We start from the raw sequence: 18,863 nt of genomic DNA on the forward strand, positions 1-18,863 counted from the left end.
TGGGACAGAGAGAGTGGTTATGTGGTAAAATAGTTAAGGAAATATTTGTTATTAAATTTTTCACAGTTGCACTTGATCCTGTCATCAGCTATAAAGTCCAGGCTGGCTCTCTGCCTCTAGTTTCTTAATGACATATTAGTGACTGAACCCTTTTCTTCTTTGTGATTGTTTCCTTATCCCTTGTCTATCGGGTTTGTGTCACAGTGTGTTTTATTTATTACTTTCCTGTTATTTGTATCTGCCTTTGAGCTGGAAAGGTCCTTGATCTGATAACCTTAATGAAGCAGATGCTCTCATGTTCCAAATACCCTACAGTGATAATTTCACAAATTAACTGGGTTTTTTTTGCAGTAAAATACATGAGGGGGTAAAATGCATCTCTTTTTTAAGATACTTCCTTTTATGTTTTTTGATTTTTTAAAATAGCTGGCTCCTGTTTATGACCGATCACTTTCAGTCATCGTGTTCTAAAATTTCAGTTAAGGATACTTTTTCAAATATTCTTGGCAATGTACAAATGCAGTACAATGTGGCGTGATGGAGATAATAGTTTTCCTTTTCTGTATCAGAAGTGGGGATTCTTTAGAACAGGAGACTGTTCGTGGGCCTGTTGGGTGGTACAACTAAGAGGCTGTATGGATTTATGAAGCCGAGGCAGTGTGGATACTCAGACAAACAGGAAGGATAAAAGAAATATTAAACTATTGTTTTATTTTTACCAGGTTAGCCATTCACACTATGAATTGACTGTAGCTTTTTGCTGTATGTAATCTGTTTTCTTCTGCAGAACTTTGTGCAAAGGATCTTTTTGGCTTTCTTTGGATTTCCCTTTGTTAGTTCTGTGATGATTTTTTGTAAAGTGGTAGATTAAAAAAGTAATCCTGAGATCTTGCTTGGTTGAATGATCCTTATCAAAATGTTTCAAATCCTTTTCATAGGTATGCAACAAAACTGGTTTAATTTTCATCTTATTGCAAAAGGCTTTTTTCAGAAGGAGTTACCAGAAACTTTAAGTTGCTGCTCAAATGTTCATTTGGCTTCTATCACTTTGTTGAGCTAAGCAGGAGAACCCTACTGCCAAACCATCAGTGCTTTGTCTTTTCATCAGGTGGTTGCTTGTTTTGAGCAGTTCTTACATGAGCAACTTTGCTCTGTTGTCTTGTGCACTGGAAATGTATAATGGCACAGAGGCCTATGAAGTTAAGGGATCTTAATGACTTAATATTTTACTGACTTAATAGCTGAGAGGTTTATTACCTGGAAAAATAAAGAAACGATGGCATTCTTTTGTTGTCAGGGGATGATTAAGTAACTCATTAGATATGGCAGTCACTAGAGTCTGAATGTGTTCTTGAATGAATTTCGAATGAGAACAGACCACAGCAATAACTAAGGTTTTGAATGTAAAGCTGAAAACTGATTTATCAGTTTTGGTGTTTGATAAAGTGACATTTCATTGTTTAATGTGTTGTGCTGGGCATGCACATTAACTAACTCAGGGTAAAGAAGTTATTTCTAATATTTATTATGACCCTGCCATGTCATTTGTTTTTGCAGACAGTCATAGACGCCCATATCTTCCCAGCTCTTATAAATATTTTGCAAACGGCCGAGTTTCGGACAAGGAAGGAAGCTGCTTGGGCAATCACAAACGCAACATCGGGAGGCTCTGCTGAACAGATCAAGTATGAAGTGGTTTAAATCTTTGAGTGCAATAGACTGAGTTAGTGTTTGTGCAAGAAAACAAACTATCAGCCTAGAAACTGAGAAAGCTTTCACTGTGCTTTCAGTGCTGTATCCAGAGTCACCATGTCCTTGTTATGAATGGGCCTTTCATTCCTTCAGGGAGAAATCATAAAAGTATTTCAGCTGTAATACTTATTTACATAATTATACCATTTGTCTTAAGTGAAAAAAACCTAAATGCAGCTTTTAAACTAACTTCTGAGGGGTGTAGTGTGTAACAGAGTGCAGTAACAGTCTGGAGAGGAATAGCTCAGCTCCTTGGACAATGGCATCACATGCATTGTTTCTCCTGTTTTGCTTATACTGGTCCATTATGCTTATATGCAGTTTTGTATAAAATAAAAATAAAGGCTTTACAAACATGTTAAATTAATATAATTGCTCCTTATAGAAAATATTTAGAAGTTACTATTATAGAAATACAGTTTATGGTACAAAAAATAAATTATTATTTCAGAGCTATATGGAGAGAGTGAGACAGAGAAAGGATTTTAAAGTTATTTTCATTGTTTCAACAGAATTGACTAGATAGAAATAGATGTCTTTAATTTCTCTAATTTTTCCAGTCAAGTTGATACTTCATCTGATTGATTGTTTTGATTTGTTTGACCTTCATACTAAGTGCTTAAATGGCTACACCAATTATAATTTTGCAGACAATTTACTGGATTCCATGTGATATTTTTCAGATACTTAGTAGAACTGGGATGCATCAAACCACTCTGTGACCTCCTGACAGTAATGGACTCCAAGATTGTGCAAGTAGCTCTGAATGGGCTGGAGAACATCCTGAGGCTTGGAGAGCAGGAATCCAAACGCAGTGGCAGTGGCATTAATCCTTACTGCGCTCTTATTGAAGAAGCATATGGTATGGGCAAAACACCTGGGGAAATCAGGGGATACTGACATGGTCACAAACTCACTGGAGTCTCAGCAGCCCAGTTCTGTTAGTTCCCTTATCACTGTGACTGAAAATAATCTGTTCTTTGATACGTCTACAGAGTATTCCATCTTCTACATTATCTTTGTCTGTGTATCGATTGGAGAAGAATGTGCAGATCTTCTTTTCTTGATTCGTACAGAATAAAAGGTGTTAGAAGAAAACCACTACAATTCCCAGCAGTAGAGATTTACTAGAATTGCTAACATTTGGATTTCATTATAGCATCATTCCCTGCTGTATTATTTTTCTTTGTATCTGACTTCAAGGCTTGAGTTTGCCCGTGTCCTTTAAAGCCTGCCCAAAAACTGGTTGTCTGAGTTTAACTGCATTGTATACATATATATTATACAGGTTAGGAAATGGAGTCTCCATCCTTAGAAGTTTGGAACACTTGTCCAGACACAACATCAGATCTTATCTGGTGTTGATTAGTACTGCTGGGATGGGCTGCAGGTTGGACCAGATGATTATCAGAAGTTTATTTCAGCTTACACGTAGGTGATTCTGTAGTCACAGTCTTCATAAAGAAAGCACTGTAAACATGCTTTTAGGAAATACAGCCCTAAAAGTCTTAGAGTTTGAGGCCTTGTTCTTTACCCATTCAAGCTTGTTGATTTAATTTTTGAGTGAAAGGGTAAAGGCAGACAGAAGGTACGAAACACATAACACAGTTACAGAGATCTCTGTAGTTCAAACTGGCTTTCCTTGGTTCTGGAGAGTACAAGTTGGATACAGGTCTCCATAGAGAAGCCTGTTCTTTCTGAAGGTGGGAGGGAATAATGAAACAGACTGAAAATTGTCATGGTCATATCCTTTGACTGAGCTGTAACTTTTATGTACTGCTTTTCTCTGCAGGCCTGGACAAGATTGAATTTCTGCAGAGCCATGAGAATCAAGAGATTTATCAGAAGGCCTTTGATCTGATTGAGCACTACTTTGGAACAGAAGATGAAGACAGCAGCATTGCCCCACAAGTGGATATCAACCAGCAACAATACATCTTCCAGCAGTGTGAGGCTCCCATGGAAGGCTTCCAGCTTTGAGGTGCCCCTGTGCTGTGTGCTCCTCTACCTAGCCAATCCTGTTGTCGAGCCACAAGCCACCCGTGGAGTGATTCTCTCAATGTTTTCCATAACCCTGTTTGCGCTCATTCGCTTGCCTTGTGCACATGCTCTTACATACGTCTGGAAAACTTTTGGCTCTCCGTGGCAGGATGTCCCCTCCTTGGCAAGGGGTCGCCAGAATCACCCTTCTCCTCTAGATTCTGAATCTCTCCACTGTCATCTTTGTGGAGTTGAGGCACCTTTCTATACTTTGAGATATTCCCTGTTCCTATTACAGGAAAGTAATCCCTCCTCCACTTGGCCCCCCACTTCTGGCATCCAAGAGAAGGCTGCCTTTCTCTTGTATTTGCTGCAGAGTGTGCCTGCAGTCCAGGGAGACATTCAGCCTTTCTGAGAACGTAGCTGAATTCATCCCTCATGTTCTCCCCTGGATGCCTCTTTGGACGGCTGCGAGAGATGCGTTAAACCTTCACACACGTTCTATCTACCTTGCTGTATGTGCCAGCTGGGGTTATTGGCATGAGGAACATGTTACAAACAATGGAGTAAGTTCTCTGGCCCCTGCAACAACAGGCTGCAATGGACATGTTTTGTGGTTCTTGGGAATACTGAACACATCTGGCCCCATCCTGTCTCAACACTGAGCTCCCAAGTTGGATTGCAGACCACTGTGGAGATTTGTATACCTTTCCAGTTTTAACTCTCCCTCCACAAAAAAAGAACCTGTGAATAGGTTACTCTTAACACCTCCCCAGAAATGACTTTCCAAAACAGCTTCTAGAATGGAGAAACTGCCCCCACTTCTGCTTGCCAGCCACAGTATGATCCAGCTGGGCCTTCCTTAAAGATCAAGCCCTTTCTGGCTCCATGCTCCAGAGTCTGGTCCCTGGTATTCTAGTTATGGCTGAAAAGTTCCTCTGTCTGCCTCTTTACATTTTTACACAGCGTGACTTGAACAGATTTGTCTTCTGAAAAGTTAACTTCTGAATACAGAATTCTTAATTTGTAAAACTTGGCACAAGGAGTGTTAGATCTCCTTTTCATTTTCACAAGACAGGAGCTTCCTCTCCAGCTCACCTGATGGAATACAGTCCTCCTGGCCAAGGCCCTTATTTAACTAAAATGACACTACATTCACAGGATAGTACTATTACATCTGGATCCACCTGGCCTTCTCATTTCACTTTTCCCTTTTGCTGTTGATGAGACTTCAGGTGAATTAGCGTGGAACGCATGGTTCCTCCAGATGACATCTGTAAGGCATCGTTGACTGCATGGCAGCTGCCGCACAGCTGGAGACTGCCCTTCTGCTAGCAGCATGTTCTTGGCTCTGCAACCTGCTTGGATCACAAACCTCTGATGCAAAGGCCAGCCACTCCTCACTGAGTTCAGCTGACACTGGCACCAAACTTCACACATCTGGGGAGATGCCGCCTGATTCAAAGTGGCAGTTCCATTTTGGAGAATGCAATGGATTCCCTAGGCCGTCCGCTCCCCCCTGCATCAGGCTATGTTCTTTCAAGCCATTTTGGATGCTTGGAACACACATTTGTCCAGTGTAAACATTTCAAAATCGCCACTGGCAACTGCAGCGTCACGTAGCTGTGGTAAATGTTTGTGGCAGAACTGTCTTCAAGATCCTCATGACTCCTCTCAGTGATAAGCCACTGCAAAAGCAAAACCAGCCCATTGGATACAGAGTTATAAAAACACATAAGTCACTTGTCATACTGCTGAAAGAAGCTAGGCAAAGGCCTGAACATCAGCTCTGTGTGACCATTATTTAAATAAAGTCTTCTGTCTCTGCTTCAGGATGGAGACTCTGACCTGTGTGGCCACTGCAGCAGCCACCTGCTGCCTCCCTAGCTAAGCCAGTTGGCCTCCACTTTCCATCTCCCAGTTATTTTCTCTAGTGCTGCTTTGTGCTGAAGGAACATTTAGTTTACTGCACTTGATCTGTAAATGGACTTCAATTCTTTGTAATTTTAGGGGGTTAAATTTGGTGGTTAATTTAAAAAAGCAAAAAAACCCCTCAATGTTGCCTTTACATCACATATAAATAACTGTGTTTCTCTTTTCTTGAAGGGTGATAGAAGCACTGATTAGTAGCAAAATCTTGTTTTAGCTTTTGGATTTTTTTGTGCTGGATTTTTTTACGTGTAAATTTCCAATAACATGTCATTTCTATAAGATTTGTTTAAAACCATGTACCTCTTATTGGATGGTATAAAAATGCTACATATTTTGTAAACAAATCTGAGCAAAGTGTGTGTGCATATATTCTGTATATTCATATATGTATATTCTGTGTATATATACACTAGCGTGTATATATACATATATACACACACACATATATATACACACACGCATAAAGTGTGTGTATATATATACATACCTATATATCTATATATATTAGTGTTTTCTCTTCCAGGCTAGTGAAAACAATGTGGTGCATTGGCGTTTCCCTCCCCTGCCCCCCAAGAAAGTAATGACAATTGCCTCTAAATGAGTGAATTAAAAAAGAGTCCATTTAAGCTGACTGGTGTGCCTTCCTGTGTAAGGAGCCTGGCCAGTATTTGTTACTTTTGCCGTGGATATGTGAATTCAGAGCAGATAAGTATAAATCTTTAAACTTGGTATGTTTGTTTGAAATGACAGGCCTGGTTGACGCAGGTAATATTGTTGTCCTAAATACTTAGACTGTGTAAGGCATTTGACTGGTACTGCATAATATTTTGAGTGAAAACCACACCACTAGAAGAATCAACATGGCACACATTAAATGGATTAAAATGCGGCTAACTCATAGGTCTCAATGTAATTTTAAATGGTGCTTAATTGAGTGTATTTCCATCAGGATCTTCCAGCAACCAGTTCTTGGCATTGCTTTACTTAGCCTTATTAATAGGTTGAAAAGAAACAAAATCTACTTTGAACAAAGGCTGCACATTAAATAGGTACAGAAGGGAGATCAGACTTGTGAATTATAAAAGGAAAAGCTCACTGATACAGACTGACCAGAATTACTTGCTAAGCCAAGGGCAAGTAAACTACCTGCATTTAACAGAGCCAAACATGTAGTGTAACGTTACCATCTAATAACTAACAGTCAGGCCACAGATGAAGGACTCTGTTTTGGAGGAAAGTGCCAGTGAAAGTTTGAGGATCATTATATCATATTGCTTGAACACTGCTTCCTAACGCAGTTCTGTTGGCTGTGTCCCCTGCTAGAAGCATTGAATTCTCTGCTCTCCTGAAGGATGTGCTCAGATAGGGACCATCTCAGAGAATGCCTCTAGCTGCCACTTTTGTGAAGGTCACGCTGTGTTTTGAATGATCTGTTGTTGTTTTGTGTCTAAATAAGAGGCAGCATGGTCTCATGTAGAGGGTAGGTGAGGGAGTTTTTGGAATTCTTGTGTTCTTCTCTTAGCTTTGTCAGGCAGCATGTAACACTAGAAAAGTGTCTCATATTTTCTTCAAAATTAAAATACACGCATTGGTTTCTGTCTGCTTGTGGAGATCCCATCTAAGCGTCTTCCAAAAGCCCCACAGGCTGGTAATGAGAATTCATTGCTTTTTTTTTGAAACATCAGGAAGGAGGTGGAAGCACTGCACTGAGATTTTAACAATGTCTGTTTTAAACTGGGTGTTAGAGAAAGGAAGATGCAGGACTGCCTGGAATTGCTATCTAGCAGTCCAGCAGATCTGATCTGTAATGCCATTAAAGTTGTGGTTTTGTTTGGGCAGCAAACAGGAGCCATCATTCTTTCTGTTGGTAAAATTCCCAGTGGAACATGGCAGGCAAGGTCAGTGTCTTGGACTCAGGAGGGTACAAAGGATGATGGAGCAGGTTACTGAAAGCTCAGTAACTAAGCCAGGGCCAGCACTTGGGGCTCCTGGGAAGGTATCACACAATCATTTGAGGGAACTGCTGCCTAGAGACTTCAGCCCGTTCCTGTTTGTTCCTTGATGCCAACCAAACACAGGTGGTTCAAGACCCTTTGCCTAATGTTAGAAGAAGGGAAGAAGGCAATGACCCTGGACCTACATGTTCTTGGACCTGCTTTTGTTTTTTTTACTGTCAGCACCCAAGACTGTTGAAGGATTAGATTTCACCACATGGTCCTACGTGTGACAGTGCTCCTGGCAATACACATCTCTGCTTCTCTGGGGTCTTCCACAACAGCTGTCTTACCTCTGTGCACTTTGATCTCTATGTCAGCTTAAAGTAAATCCGCATCTCTTCCGGTATGTTTTTTTTTTTTTTTTGCTTCTGGAAATTGGCACAACGCACCATTGGTACTCTGCCATGCCTGTTTTAGACTTGTGAAGGTCTTTCTTCAGGTGCCTGAGTCTTAGAAAAGTAAGCAAGACCTCTTTGTGTACTGCTATGGCCGTGTCCTGCTGTGCCTCCTGCATGTTCCACTGAAGCAGTGTTGGAGTTGTCAGGTGATTGCTGCCTTGGGAAGCTTCAGTTGCCTCTGGACCAGGTACAGCAATAAGGCAAACGGTATGGGATTGATAAACTGGACTCTTCTGGATAAATGGGAATGGTGTTACAGACCAAGCCCAAGAAAGAAAATGAGGTACCATTTCAGGCTTAGTATGTTCCTTCCATTGTGCACTCTTGAAAGGCTTTGGGCTGAAGCTGTGAGCTCTCAGTGATCTGAGGGGTGTTAAGTTCTCCTGTCAGCAGGACTGGCTGCTTTGGCCAGAAAGGTGTGTTGGTTTTCTAACCACTGTCCCTGTTCAGAAGTGCTTCTTGGAAGCCATCACACCAGGGAAGAGGTGGTTCCTTTCACTGCCTTGCTGAGAAAGATTTCCATCATTTTATAGTGCCCAGCTACTTGCAAAGAAAACAGTGCAGTGGTTGGGAGCAAGCTGGAGACCATACAACACGCGTTGTCCTGGGCTTTGGTTTGAGACTTGAGCCTATGCAGAAGCTGAAAGAAAACACCAAGTTGGGCAGTGATGCGGAGTCTTTATGCCAGATTTTGAAATGGTGGAGATAGCAGGGTCACAGAAGGATATGTGGAGCTTTTGTCAAACCACTAGACCAGACTTCAGTTTTTGTGTAAATGGCATAAAGCTTATAGAAATTTAAGTAAAATGAAAAACTGGTTACTGTTGATGCTCTGAAGTGTTGCTTTTGAAGTGGTGTTTTGCATATTTTTATATTTGAAGTACTTTACCAGCTGGATGAGTCCAAATAGTTTTATTTCCAAAACTAGGAGAGGTACCTGCCAGTTCTGTTCACAAAGTGCACTCAGAGGTGTGTTGAAAGGGTGATATTTTTGAGATGCACAGTTTTAGGCTTTGCCATCACCAAGCATAAATCACAAGGAAACCTGAAATGCACGTTCTCTTTTCTGGTGTCATTTAGTACATACATGACCACAGGCATGTAATTGGGCAAGATTTTGTTTTGGTTGCCACCTGTGTGCCTGCTGGTGTGGCAAAGGACCAGAATTGTCATGGAAAATCTGTTCACATACCTGCAGTGAAATTAAATATGCCTTGCATTCAGTGCTAATTAAGTGGACAAATCTGTACAATCCTGCTCTGCTTAATTGACAGTGTACTTATGATCATTTCCATCCAGAGAATCTGATGACAGGTCATTGTATCACCTGAAGGTTGTGACTTCTGTGATGGAATTGACTACACAGCTTTTCTGATAGGTTACATCTCACTGTGGTACTCAGAAATGCAATTCATAGATGGAACTGCATCTGCTAGTGAAGATTTACCCTGCATTTCTGTAGGGCTTTTAATTATTTGGCAATACTGCTAATTTTTAGGGATGTAACAAAAATAATCTCCCTCTCACTCTGAGAAAGTTCACAAACTAATTTTGTTATGCTGGTATGTCTCTTTTGGTTTTGGAGTCCCCAGGGCCAGTCAGCAGGGCAGTGACATTTTGATCAGTCCTGACACTTCCAATCTACATTTCCTTCCAGATGAAGGTAAAGGAGGGAGGAAAATACTTCCCTGGGTTGCTGTGGGCTCTTCAACATGAATAGCGTGTGACTGGGCTCAATGCCAGAAATAGGACTCTTGAGGCAGGTGATCTCTAGGAGGGCCTAGTATGATGAAAGCACAGACAACAATGCAAAAGAGCAAAATCCATATAAATCTAAAGATTCATAAAGAGCTTAGTAGCAGAGAGCAAGAATGCCTGATTGATTTTGTCATACTCGTGTGCCTCTAAATAGTAAATCTTACAGTAGAGGTTGAAGCAGTTGCTCAGTATTCCTCAAAACAGTCATCTCTGTTTCCTCATTTTCACAGCTCTGCTTGGACCACTCTTAGGTGTCAGCTGCCACACTGTGTGGTTCTCTGGAATGCTATTTCACTCTTCATCTCCTTCCTCATTTTCTTGAAGACAGGCAACTCTTCACAGGAAGTTACCCCTCACTTAAACAAATTCAGGCAGAATAACAGGACCTGGACCAGGGAATTAGGCTTTCTAGTACCTTAGGATCATTTTGCTGATGTCAATGCAGGTCAGACATGCAGTTTTGGCTCAAGGGCTCCCTTAATAATTGTTCTGTCTTGCACAAAGAGGAACATGTGGATTACTTGAAGTAGCCAGTACCAATACAGAATAAATACAGTTCCATTCTTGCTGAGGAAACCTGATGGCTAGTGAAGGTATTTTGTTTGTGCAAGTGGAAACCAAATGGACCCTTCTTTTGTGTTACAGTTACCTTTCTGTAAGTGGTAAGTAAGAACATGAGACTTCATGCAAGGGTTTGGTACCAAGAATGCAGGTACAGGTCCTGCAGTACTTCAAAAGATGCTCTGGTGCACAGCATGTGGGAAACAATTACATTGCTTATCCACTGTGCTCATGTGTCCTGTCCCACTAACTGTGAAGAAAAGAGTTTGGAAGAAAGGACCCGTTATAAGGAAAAGCAAATAGGTATTTCTGGTTTTATTGACTACAGCCAGCATATTCATTCTTTCTTGGACACGGGTGTACAGAACTAATATACAGGACAGATGTGATGATATCCTCCTGTCAGTGCTGAAAGGGTCTTTGCCTTTCTACCCCAGGCCTTGATCTCTTCATTTCCTCCTCTATGGTTTAGCAGATGCACCTTCTTCTCTCAACTTGGCTTTCTTCTCCAGGTTTATGGTTGTAAGAGATTCATGTCTTTTCATAGCCTACAATGTAATAACATCATCAGTCATCACCTGAAGGACCACAGAGTTGAAACTTGAATCAATAACTTACCTGACCTATCCTTACCAAGGCACAGTTCTGTCAGCTTTAATGCCAGGAAGCCAAGAGGGTTAAAATAAAATATTGAGAGGTTATTTTGGCTGAAGGTAATTACTTCTCTGGGAATAAATTAAACCTTTTTTCAAGGCACTAGGAGATATATTCTGTGCTTCTGGTCAGTATTTAATACTGATCTGATTTTCATGAGACAGAGAAACAAATCAAAAGTTAAACATAATCACAGACTCACAGAATATTTTGAGATGGAAGGGACCACTTGGATCATCAATTCCAGCTCTTCACTGAATGGCGCACTGGGGGATCAAACTTATAATCTTGGCATTATTAGCACCATTCTCTGGCCAACTGAGCTCATCTCAGGAAACATAAATAATTCCAGCTGCTTTGAAAACAAGGATTCCAAAGTAGCTGTCCTCTCTTCCTGGTACTTGCATTCATACTTCTCCAGTACAAAGGAAAATGCTCTGGGAATCATCAGTGTTTGATCTCTGCTGTTAAAGCCAGGAAAAAATCCTCCCACTGTTTCATTTCAGAGTGCTGCATCTTTTTCATTGTAATAGACAAATTCTGATAGAAAATGTCAGGTGACACTCAGTAGCTCACAGTGCTGGGGTTAAGACTGTCACTACTTGTAAGGTTTCTCTAGAACACAGCAGTCCATAGAAACCAGACCTGAGCATTGTCATCAGAAGAGAGGCAGCATAGCAAGTAAGGCTCTTCTGCCACGCAGACACTTCAAGCTCAGGGTTTTTTGTTTAAAGGAAGCATCTTAATGGCGACATCATCCTTTTCTGAGGAGAATTAGTCAATGAGGGTCACTTCTGGGGAACCAGGAGGACTTAGTAAAATTTTGTTTGGTGATAAAATGACAAAAAACCCCAAAACAAACAAAAAACTTCAAACCCCCAAAGCTAGACAGTACTAAAAATCCCTAGAGGAGCTAAGTTGTTTAAATGAAGGTTTATTTGCCCTCATCAGCCCAAATTCTGTGCTTACCTGCTTCCCTCTGATCACCATGATGATGCATCCCACTATTGTCAAGGCAATCATGACATAGCTGAACTTCACACGCAGGGTGGTCTGTGCTGCTCTCACTGTGTCAAGCCTCAAGAAAGAACAAAAGAACACACTTGTTATCAGAGACCCAAATAATTCACTTGGCTAATTATTTAATTTCTTCTAGTGTGCTGTCTTGGTAGTTTTGTGGAATGCTAACAGCACTTGGCTCTGTGCAGAAAAAAAGTTTTCCAACAGGAAAGGCTGATGATCTCTAAGTACCTTGAGAGATACATGGTAACAGAGGCATTACTCTCAAAGCTGGAAACAAGCCCAACTTTTTAATCTTAGCTTTTTCTACTATTAAAATACTGCCTTTGCAGACCACTTGACTGCAGTGCAAAGGAGGAAGGCTGCAGGATTTAGGTGTGTTTGTTCATTGTGGAAAGAACAGGGAAAAGAGAGGAATGGTTTAACCAATACTGTACTTTTCTTACTGTCAGCTCCCTCTGTGCTCACTACCACCTTCCAATATCTGCAAAGCCAGGGAGAACTCAGCTGTGTTATAACTGTGATGTATTTAACATAGTAAAACACAAATTTTTCTCTCAATAGCAGAAGTCTGGTAAAACCCAAAACATGGTGTTTTAACAGTTGAGAGTTCATTGGGCAGAGGGAAGCATTAGCACAGCTTTGCAATTTCTTCTGCCTGAACTTCAGTGATTTCATTTATGATGCAGTCTTATTTCCCAGCAAGGTGCTTCCTCTGCTTCAGGACTTGAAAGTGCAATAAGTGACACACAAGCTGCTGAATGCAGCACTCAGAAATTCTGAACACGACTTTGTAAAAGACCAGTGGTCCCTACTCCTGCTGGAGTAAATAATCCTAAAGTGATCTGCTTCCCTGAGAAACAAAGGAGGTGTGGAGGATTGTAAGCTTTCCTACATCAGCTCTGGATAGAGGAACTCTTTAAATTTTTTTTTTATTCATTTTAGGGGGCTTAGCTAGCCACACCAGTAGCTATACCATCCTTTTGGGAAACCTGTTGCCTACTCTGCTGTTTGAAAAACCAGAAGTCTTCCACCAGAAGAGTAGCAGCTATTGACACCTTCCAGCTGTGTAGAGAGTAAAAACAAAAGATCATATTTTCCTGAGTTAACTCTGAAGATCATTCTACTCAAATGGCATCTTGGTTACAGCAGGTTTTCAGTCTGTGTTAGAGAGAACAATGCAAGAAGGGCCAGTGAAGCATTAATGCTTTTTACAAGTGCTGTCCATAATAACCAAAGACCTACACCCTGTATATTTAACTCTCCTTGCAGAATTTAGGGCAGATAACTCCCTTCTCAAGGAGGGCTGATACACTGATTATATTTGGCACATGACAAAATTCCAGAAGACTGGAGAAGCACCAACACTGTGTAATGAAAAGACTAAATGCATCAAACTAGGTTAATTATACCCCAAAACTAATGTGGAGAATGGATTTAATGGAACTGGGAAATTACATGGAATCTTACTACATTTTGATCCTTACATTTGGAAGAAAAAAAAAGGTACTTCAGGATCCATGGTAGTTCAGCATGGTAAATCACACAGGACCTGAGAGCTGGGAAGTTTTGTTCTTGTTTTTGTCAGAGCATTGATTTGAGTACAAGATTTCTGATCATAGGGAACAAACACATCCATCTACAATGAAACTAATGGTTAATTTTAGCATCCAGGTTATTTGCTTCTGCTAATAATCTGCAGTGAAAGCCTTGAGTGCAGGCTGCAATTAAGCTGAAATGCACAGCAGTAGGATTTTAAAAAGTTTGCTAGTTAATTTTGGAAATAACTTAGATGTGCTAAGAATTTACAAGAGCAAAAGGTAGATATCTCAACACAACTTGCATTTTAAATCAGTTCAGTTGCTAAGTTTAACATTTGTTTAATAAATGGGTTGCTTCACCACATTTTACGAGATTACTGAGTTATAGCACAAGTCCTTACAACACATAATTAATCTCAGATTAATTAATTAATCTCAGAACAGGAAAACAAGTTTTTGTGCTTTTATAGTTCTCAATTGTCTTCTCAGATTTGGCTGAATTATTTGTCTAAATAAAAAGAATTCCCTATGCACTTGCAGAAATGGTCAGCTTTTATCAGAAGTTGGTTTGTCCTTTCAATAAACTACTGAAAACAATCACTCTGCTAACTCTGTTTTCTTAAAAACACTCATAACAAGTGTTTGGTATGCAAAAATATATGAAGTGATAGTAAGTTTTAATAATTTACTCCTGTATGTATTTCAAATGTAGCTTTAAGAAAAATGATTCAATACAAAATGGAAGGATTCCACTTTTAACAAAATTCATTCTTGTGATAAATTCAGATACAGGGGTGGATTTTCAATTCCTACATGGTGCATCCAAACAAACAGAAAATATGTAAGAGGGCAGCTACATCATTTTCTTACTCAAGTAGTGCAAGATTTACTGTTTCTTTTTAATTTAAATAAATACATGTACTTAAAACCATTACGAGCATGTTTTAAAAGATAACTATACTAGGAATGTTTTTTAAACTAACAGTTGTCTATTGCTGATAAGTTTGATCTTTATTTTTGGTGTGCAAACCAAAACATTTTATTTTCTGCTTTTCACACGGGACAAAGCTTTTGACATTTGAACTCAGCAGCAACACGAAAATTTTGACTATATATAGTTAGGGAGCCTTAACACTGTTTGTTAGTTTAAATTCCAACAGTAAAGGAAGTTGGCCCATGCCCTTTAGGTATTCATTAATAAGTACTTAAACGAGTTTCAGTTATTTTATAGCCGTATATGAAAGTTTCCCACAAGAGACTGACATATAATGAAAAACACTAGAAAAAGCTCACCCTAATGTTTGAAAAAAGCTTTCTAATTGTGAGAGAAGAGTAAAAATGAAATGATGTGACATGGTTTTCTAATGAAACAACTGATAAATGCTGGTCAACCCTTTGCAAAAAAAGGAAAAAAAATCAAGAGGGATACATTATCTTAGCACAAGAGAATTGCTGAAGTCATTTAATCTACAAGGATGATAAAGCAAACACAGCAGGGTAAGGTTTTTCAGCTGTGCAAACCCATTCCTTTTTAGAGAAGTTACTCTGGAGTTGCATGCAAGTAACTTATTTCTGCATAGACAGAAGTTACTCTGGAGTTGCATGCAAGTAACTTATTTCTGCATAGACAGAAGTCATGCAAGTCTCTTTTACAGTTTCAAGAGCAAAACTTACGAGACAGTCTCTGGAATATCCTCTGGCTTTTTGTAATGGCCTGCCCACAACAAACACCTTCTCTCCCAGGGTGTAGGCCTGTGTCCAGGCACTCCCGAAGCAGATCGACCTAAAAAATCCCCAACAGAACACACAAAGACACAACAACAAAACAACACCAAAAACAACAGTCAGGCTGGATGGTCAGAGCTGTAACAAAACCAGTTAGGGTGAGCAATGCACAACTCTAAATATGATTGCTAGAGGTAGTTAGAGAATGAAAACTGTATCACAGATTAACAAACGTGTGAATATGGGTGAAACTGAAGCCACGTAAGGAAAGCCAAATCCTTCTCAAAACCTCTGTATCTGCAGGTCTAAATATGCAAAAGCTGCTCCAGCATCTAAGGTTCCTAAGGTACTGTTTTTATATTTTATTTAAAAAAGGTTACAAAAAAAGAAATCAAATGGAACAGCTATAGAAAAGTCAACATGCTGCACAATAACAATAAAAGCCAGTGTAGCATCACAGAATGTTAAAAACTTACATTGCCTGAAAAAGTTATCTGAAGGTATAAATAAACAGATGACCATAGGCAAAGACTGGACACAGAATTTTCAGGTCAGTCTTTCAAACGCCAGGAACAAAATATTCATAATGTAACAGGGGAAGCTTTTCATATATAACACACCATTAAAATCTAAGAAACAAAGTGCAAAGATTGACAGCTTCTTCCTTTAAAACAATAGGCAGTATCCTGTATGGCCATGTTCTCCCTCATGGATTCCTGAATTACCTAGGGAGTGGGGTGGATACAGTGTGCTGACAACACCGGGTTATTCAAAAACATAAAGAAGAGGGCTGAGCCCAAAATGCACAGAGCTTTAGAACCCAGAGTGAATGAATTGGCCTGGGAACTCCCTTGTCCATAAACAGGAAGCAATTCCAGTTCACACACAAGTGACAGACTCTGCCCTCACTTATAAATCATTACCTAGGCCTGGGCAAGGCCTTGGGGTTCCACAGTGGTTTTGGCAAGTGACAGAAAGGAAAACAGCAGGAACTCAGGCCAACACAACAGCATTACTGTGCCTCTGTGTAAAACTGTGACTCCAGCTTTTTGAATGGCATGGGAAAGACTTAGAGGGGGCTGAAATAGAAACAGGCACAGGTATGGAATGCTCACCATGTAAGAAACTGTGTCACAGACTGAGACCCTTTGGCCTGGAAAGCAGTGACTGAAGCTCTCTTCAGCCCAGCAGGGCATTACAAGAGGCATTGGGAGTGTGGATTATAATGAGGTCTTGGTTTGGAAGGGGTACTGAATAAAGGAAAATCAGATTATAAAACAGTGCACATTGGGTTAAAAAATAAACACAAGACTGTAGCTGAGGAATTTCTTAGAGAAGAAATTCTTAGGGAATTTTAACATCCACATTCTTAGAGAATGTGGATGCTAAAAATACATCCAGCTTCAGGAAACTGGGCAAATTTGTGGGGGGAAAAAAAAATCTAGTGAGGATTATTAAACACCAAGATGCCACCTCTGGGGCAGTGGTATAGAGGAATCCTCTTCCTATTCTCTTCCTTAGGTTCTTGCTGTAGGTCACCATTCCCACTTCACAAAAGCATAAGGGACTTCCTTTACTAGTCCCTGCTGGAGACATCACACTTTTAAGGAGACCTTTTGTCCTACCCAGAGCAGCTGATCCATGTGTTTAACACAGAGTCCTGCCAAATGCTTCACATCTGTGTGCTCCTTTTCTCCTGCATGGGTGGGCCATAAGGAACCTGTGATACAAGGAGCACAGAAACTGTCCCAAATATAGTGAAAAAATGTTTCATGGCCTGAGCTTTCCCTGACCAGCTCCACCCTTAAACATGAACAATTCAGACTCTTCCCTGCAGGGCACATTCAGTTTTTGGAACAGCTGGAGCTGGCTGCACTCCGAAAAACTGCAAAAGTCTTTTAGCTCACACAACATTCCTAAACATGAACAGTTTACAGTGGGGCTGAACAGGTAGTTCCAGAGCAGAGCTGAGGAGCCTCAGTGTAGGAGTGTGCACTAGATAAGGCTCTGGTGATCTGCTACAAAGTGAATGCTGTGTGACCGCCACAAGTGGAAACATTGACCCCTGGCTTTTTGTTAGAAAACAAGAATCAACCAAATTTAATGCTCCATTTTTCAGTCTAGAGACCAGAACTCTTACAAAATCAGGGATATGACCACCGGTGTCAGCCAAATTCCTGTTCAGATGATTGCAGCATGGATATGTGAGTATTCCATAGTATGAAGCATTCCATGACTTTATCAAAGACTCTTACTCTTTGTCTGAAGGTCTTGCCGGGGTTTAACACACAGCCTTCTGCTTATCTGTGGGTCCACTCCCTCAGTCATCCTCAGAACCAAGGGAATGTTTCTTCCCAGCACTTTAACAGCCCTATCTGGGAGAGAAAACAGAGGAAGCCAAGAGGCCAAATTTAACTCAGAGCAGTAGAAACCAGCTTTGCAATGGAAGCATTTCAGGGTGGTTTTTTTTAACACAAGAGGAAAAAAAGAAAGAAAACCAATAGGTAAAAATGAACCCAAGAAATACCAGTTTTAGTTGTAATAGCCCACCAAAGAAATGAAAGCTTGATTATAAGGTATGCCTTGAGCTTGCTCAGTAATCTTATGTAGAAAAATGTGAATGCAATTAAACTAATTTAGGAAAAAAAAAAAAAAACAACAAAAGCAAGATAATGTCCTGCCAGCAATTTCTGAAACACATTACAATTTCCAGAAACTAATTTGTACATATGCTTTAGATACACTTAGGATGGTGCTATTTCGAGGACTGCACATCAGCATTCTACCAACCTTGTCACATCCCAAAAGCATTGACAGAGTCAAGTCAAGAAGGCAGAATATTTACACTGAGAGGTAACTACTTTGTAGCGCATTAGAAAAGGCAAGAGCACTTATATACGAACACATACTTCAAAGAAGGCGCTTCCAATGCATTAATTAATAGAATGAAAAAGTTCGGGGGAAAAAAAACCAACCAAACTAACTCAGAAACGCAAAAGGGGCACTTTAAAAAACCTAACATGAGTTATTTTTTACTTAGTTTTACTGTCTGAAAATGTCTCTCCTACGGCCCTTTACTTTCGAGGAATAATACACTCCCGCTCTGAAAAACCAGTAATTTACATTTACGGGCTACACCCCCAGTGAAACCGGCCCCTTTTCAAGCTCTTTGGAGAACCCGGGGCACAGCCCCGCTCTTGTACTGTTTCGGACGCCAGTCCATCAGACACGGCCCCTCACGCTCGGCTCCGCTCCCGCCGCAGCACCGGCCGGGGCCGCCTCTCCGCGCTCCGGGCCCGGCCGCTCGGCCTCCCGGGGAGGCGGGGAGGCGGCGAAGCGGCGGCAGCCCGGGCCCGGCCGCGGGGCTGGGTCTCTCCCTGCCCGCCTCACTCACCGGCGCGGCCCCACATGGCGCTGCCTCGGTCCCGCTGGGCGCCGCTCAATGTCACCGCTGGGCCCCGCCCCGGGCCCGCGATTGGAGGGAGCCGCGCCGCGGGGCGCCCGGGGCCCGCGGGGCCGGCACCGCCTCCGGTGGGGGCGGCCGG

The 18,863-nt window shown here is 41.0% G+C and overlaps 2 protein-coding genes across 2 annotated transcripts in view; one reads left to right on the top strand and one right to left on the bottom strand.

Annotated features, from left to right (window-relative positions):
- Nucleotides 1-14,524, top strand: part of KPNA1 (karyopherin subunit alpha 1) — a 58,871-nt gene extending 44,347 nt beyond the window's left edge. Inside the window, exons 12-14 of the mRNA XM_036380166.1 lie at nt 1,558-1,685; nt 2,436-2,614; nt 3,545-14,524. Coding sequence (XP_036236059.1) covers nt 1,558-1,685; nt 2,436-2,614; nt 3,545-3,732 — 495 coding nt within the window. The 3' untranslated portion in view covers nt 3,733-14,524. The remainder of the gene's footprint in view (nt 1-1,557; nt 1,686-2,435; nt 2,615-3,544) is intronic.
- FAM162A (family with sequence similarity 162 member A) lies at nt 10,679-18,842 on the bottom strand. The gene is made up of 5 exons (XM_036380291.2): nt 18,713-18,842; nt 17,574-17,693; nt 15,268-15,376; nt 12,002-12,110; nt 10,679-10,926 (listed from the first exon to the last, which is right to left on the bottom strand). The coding sequence occupies exons 1-5, from the start codon at nt 18,726-18,728 to the stop codon at nt 10,840-10,842; spliced, it is 441 nt and encodes a 146-aa protein (XP_036236184.1). The 5' UTR covers nt 18,729-18,842; the 3' UTR covers nt 10,679-10,839.
- Between the last annotated feature and the right edge of the window lie 21 nt (nt 18,843-18,863).

This window comes from Molothrus ater, chromosome 2 (genome assembly GCF_012460135.2).
Source record: "Molothrus ater isolate BHLD 08-10-18 breed brown headed cowbird chromosome 2, BPBGC_Mater_1.1, whole genome shotgun sequence".
Lineage (NCBI taxonomy): Eukaryota > Metazoa > Chordata > Aves > Passeriformes > Icteridae > Molothrus > Molothrus ater.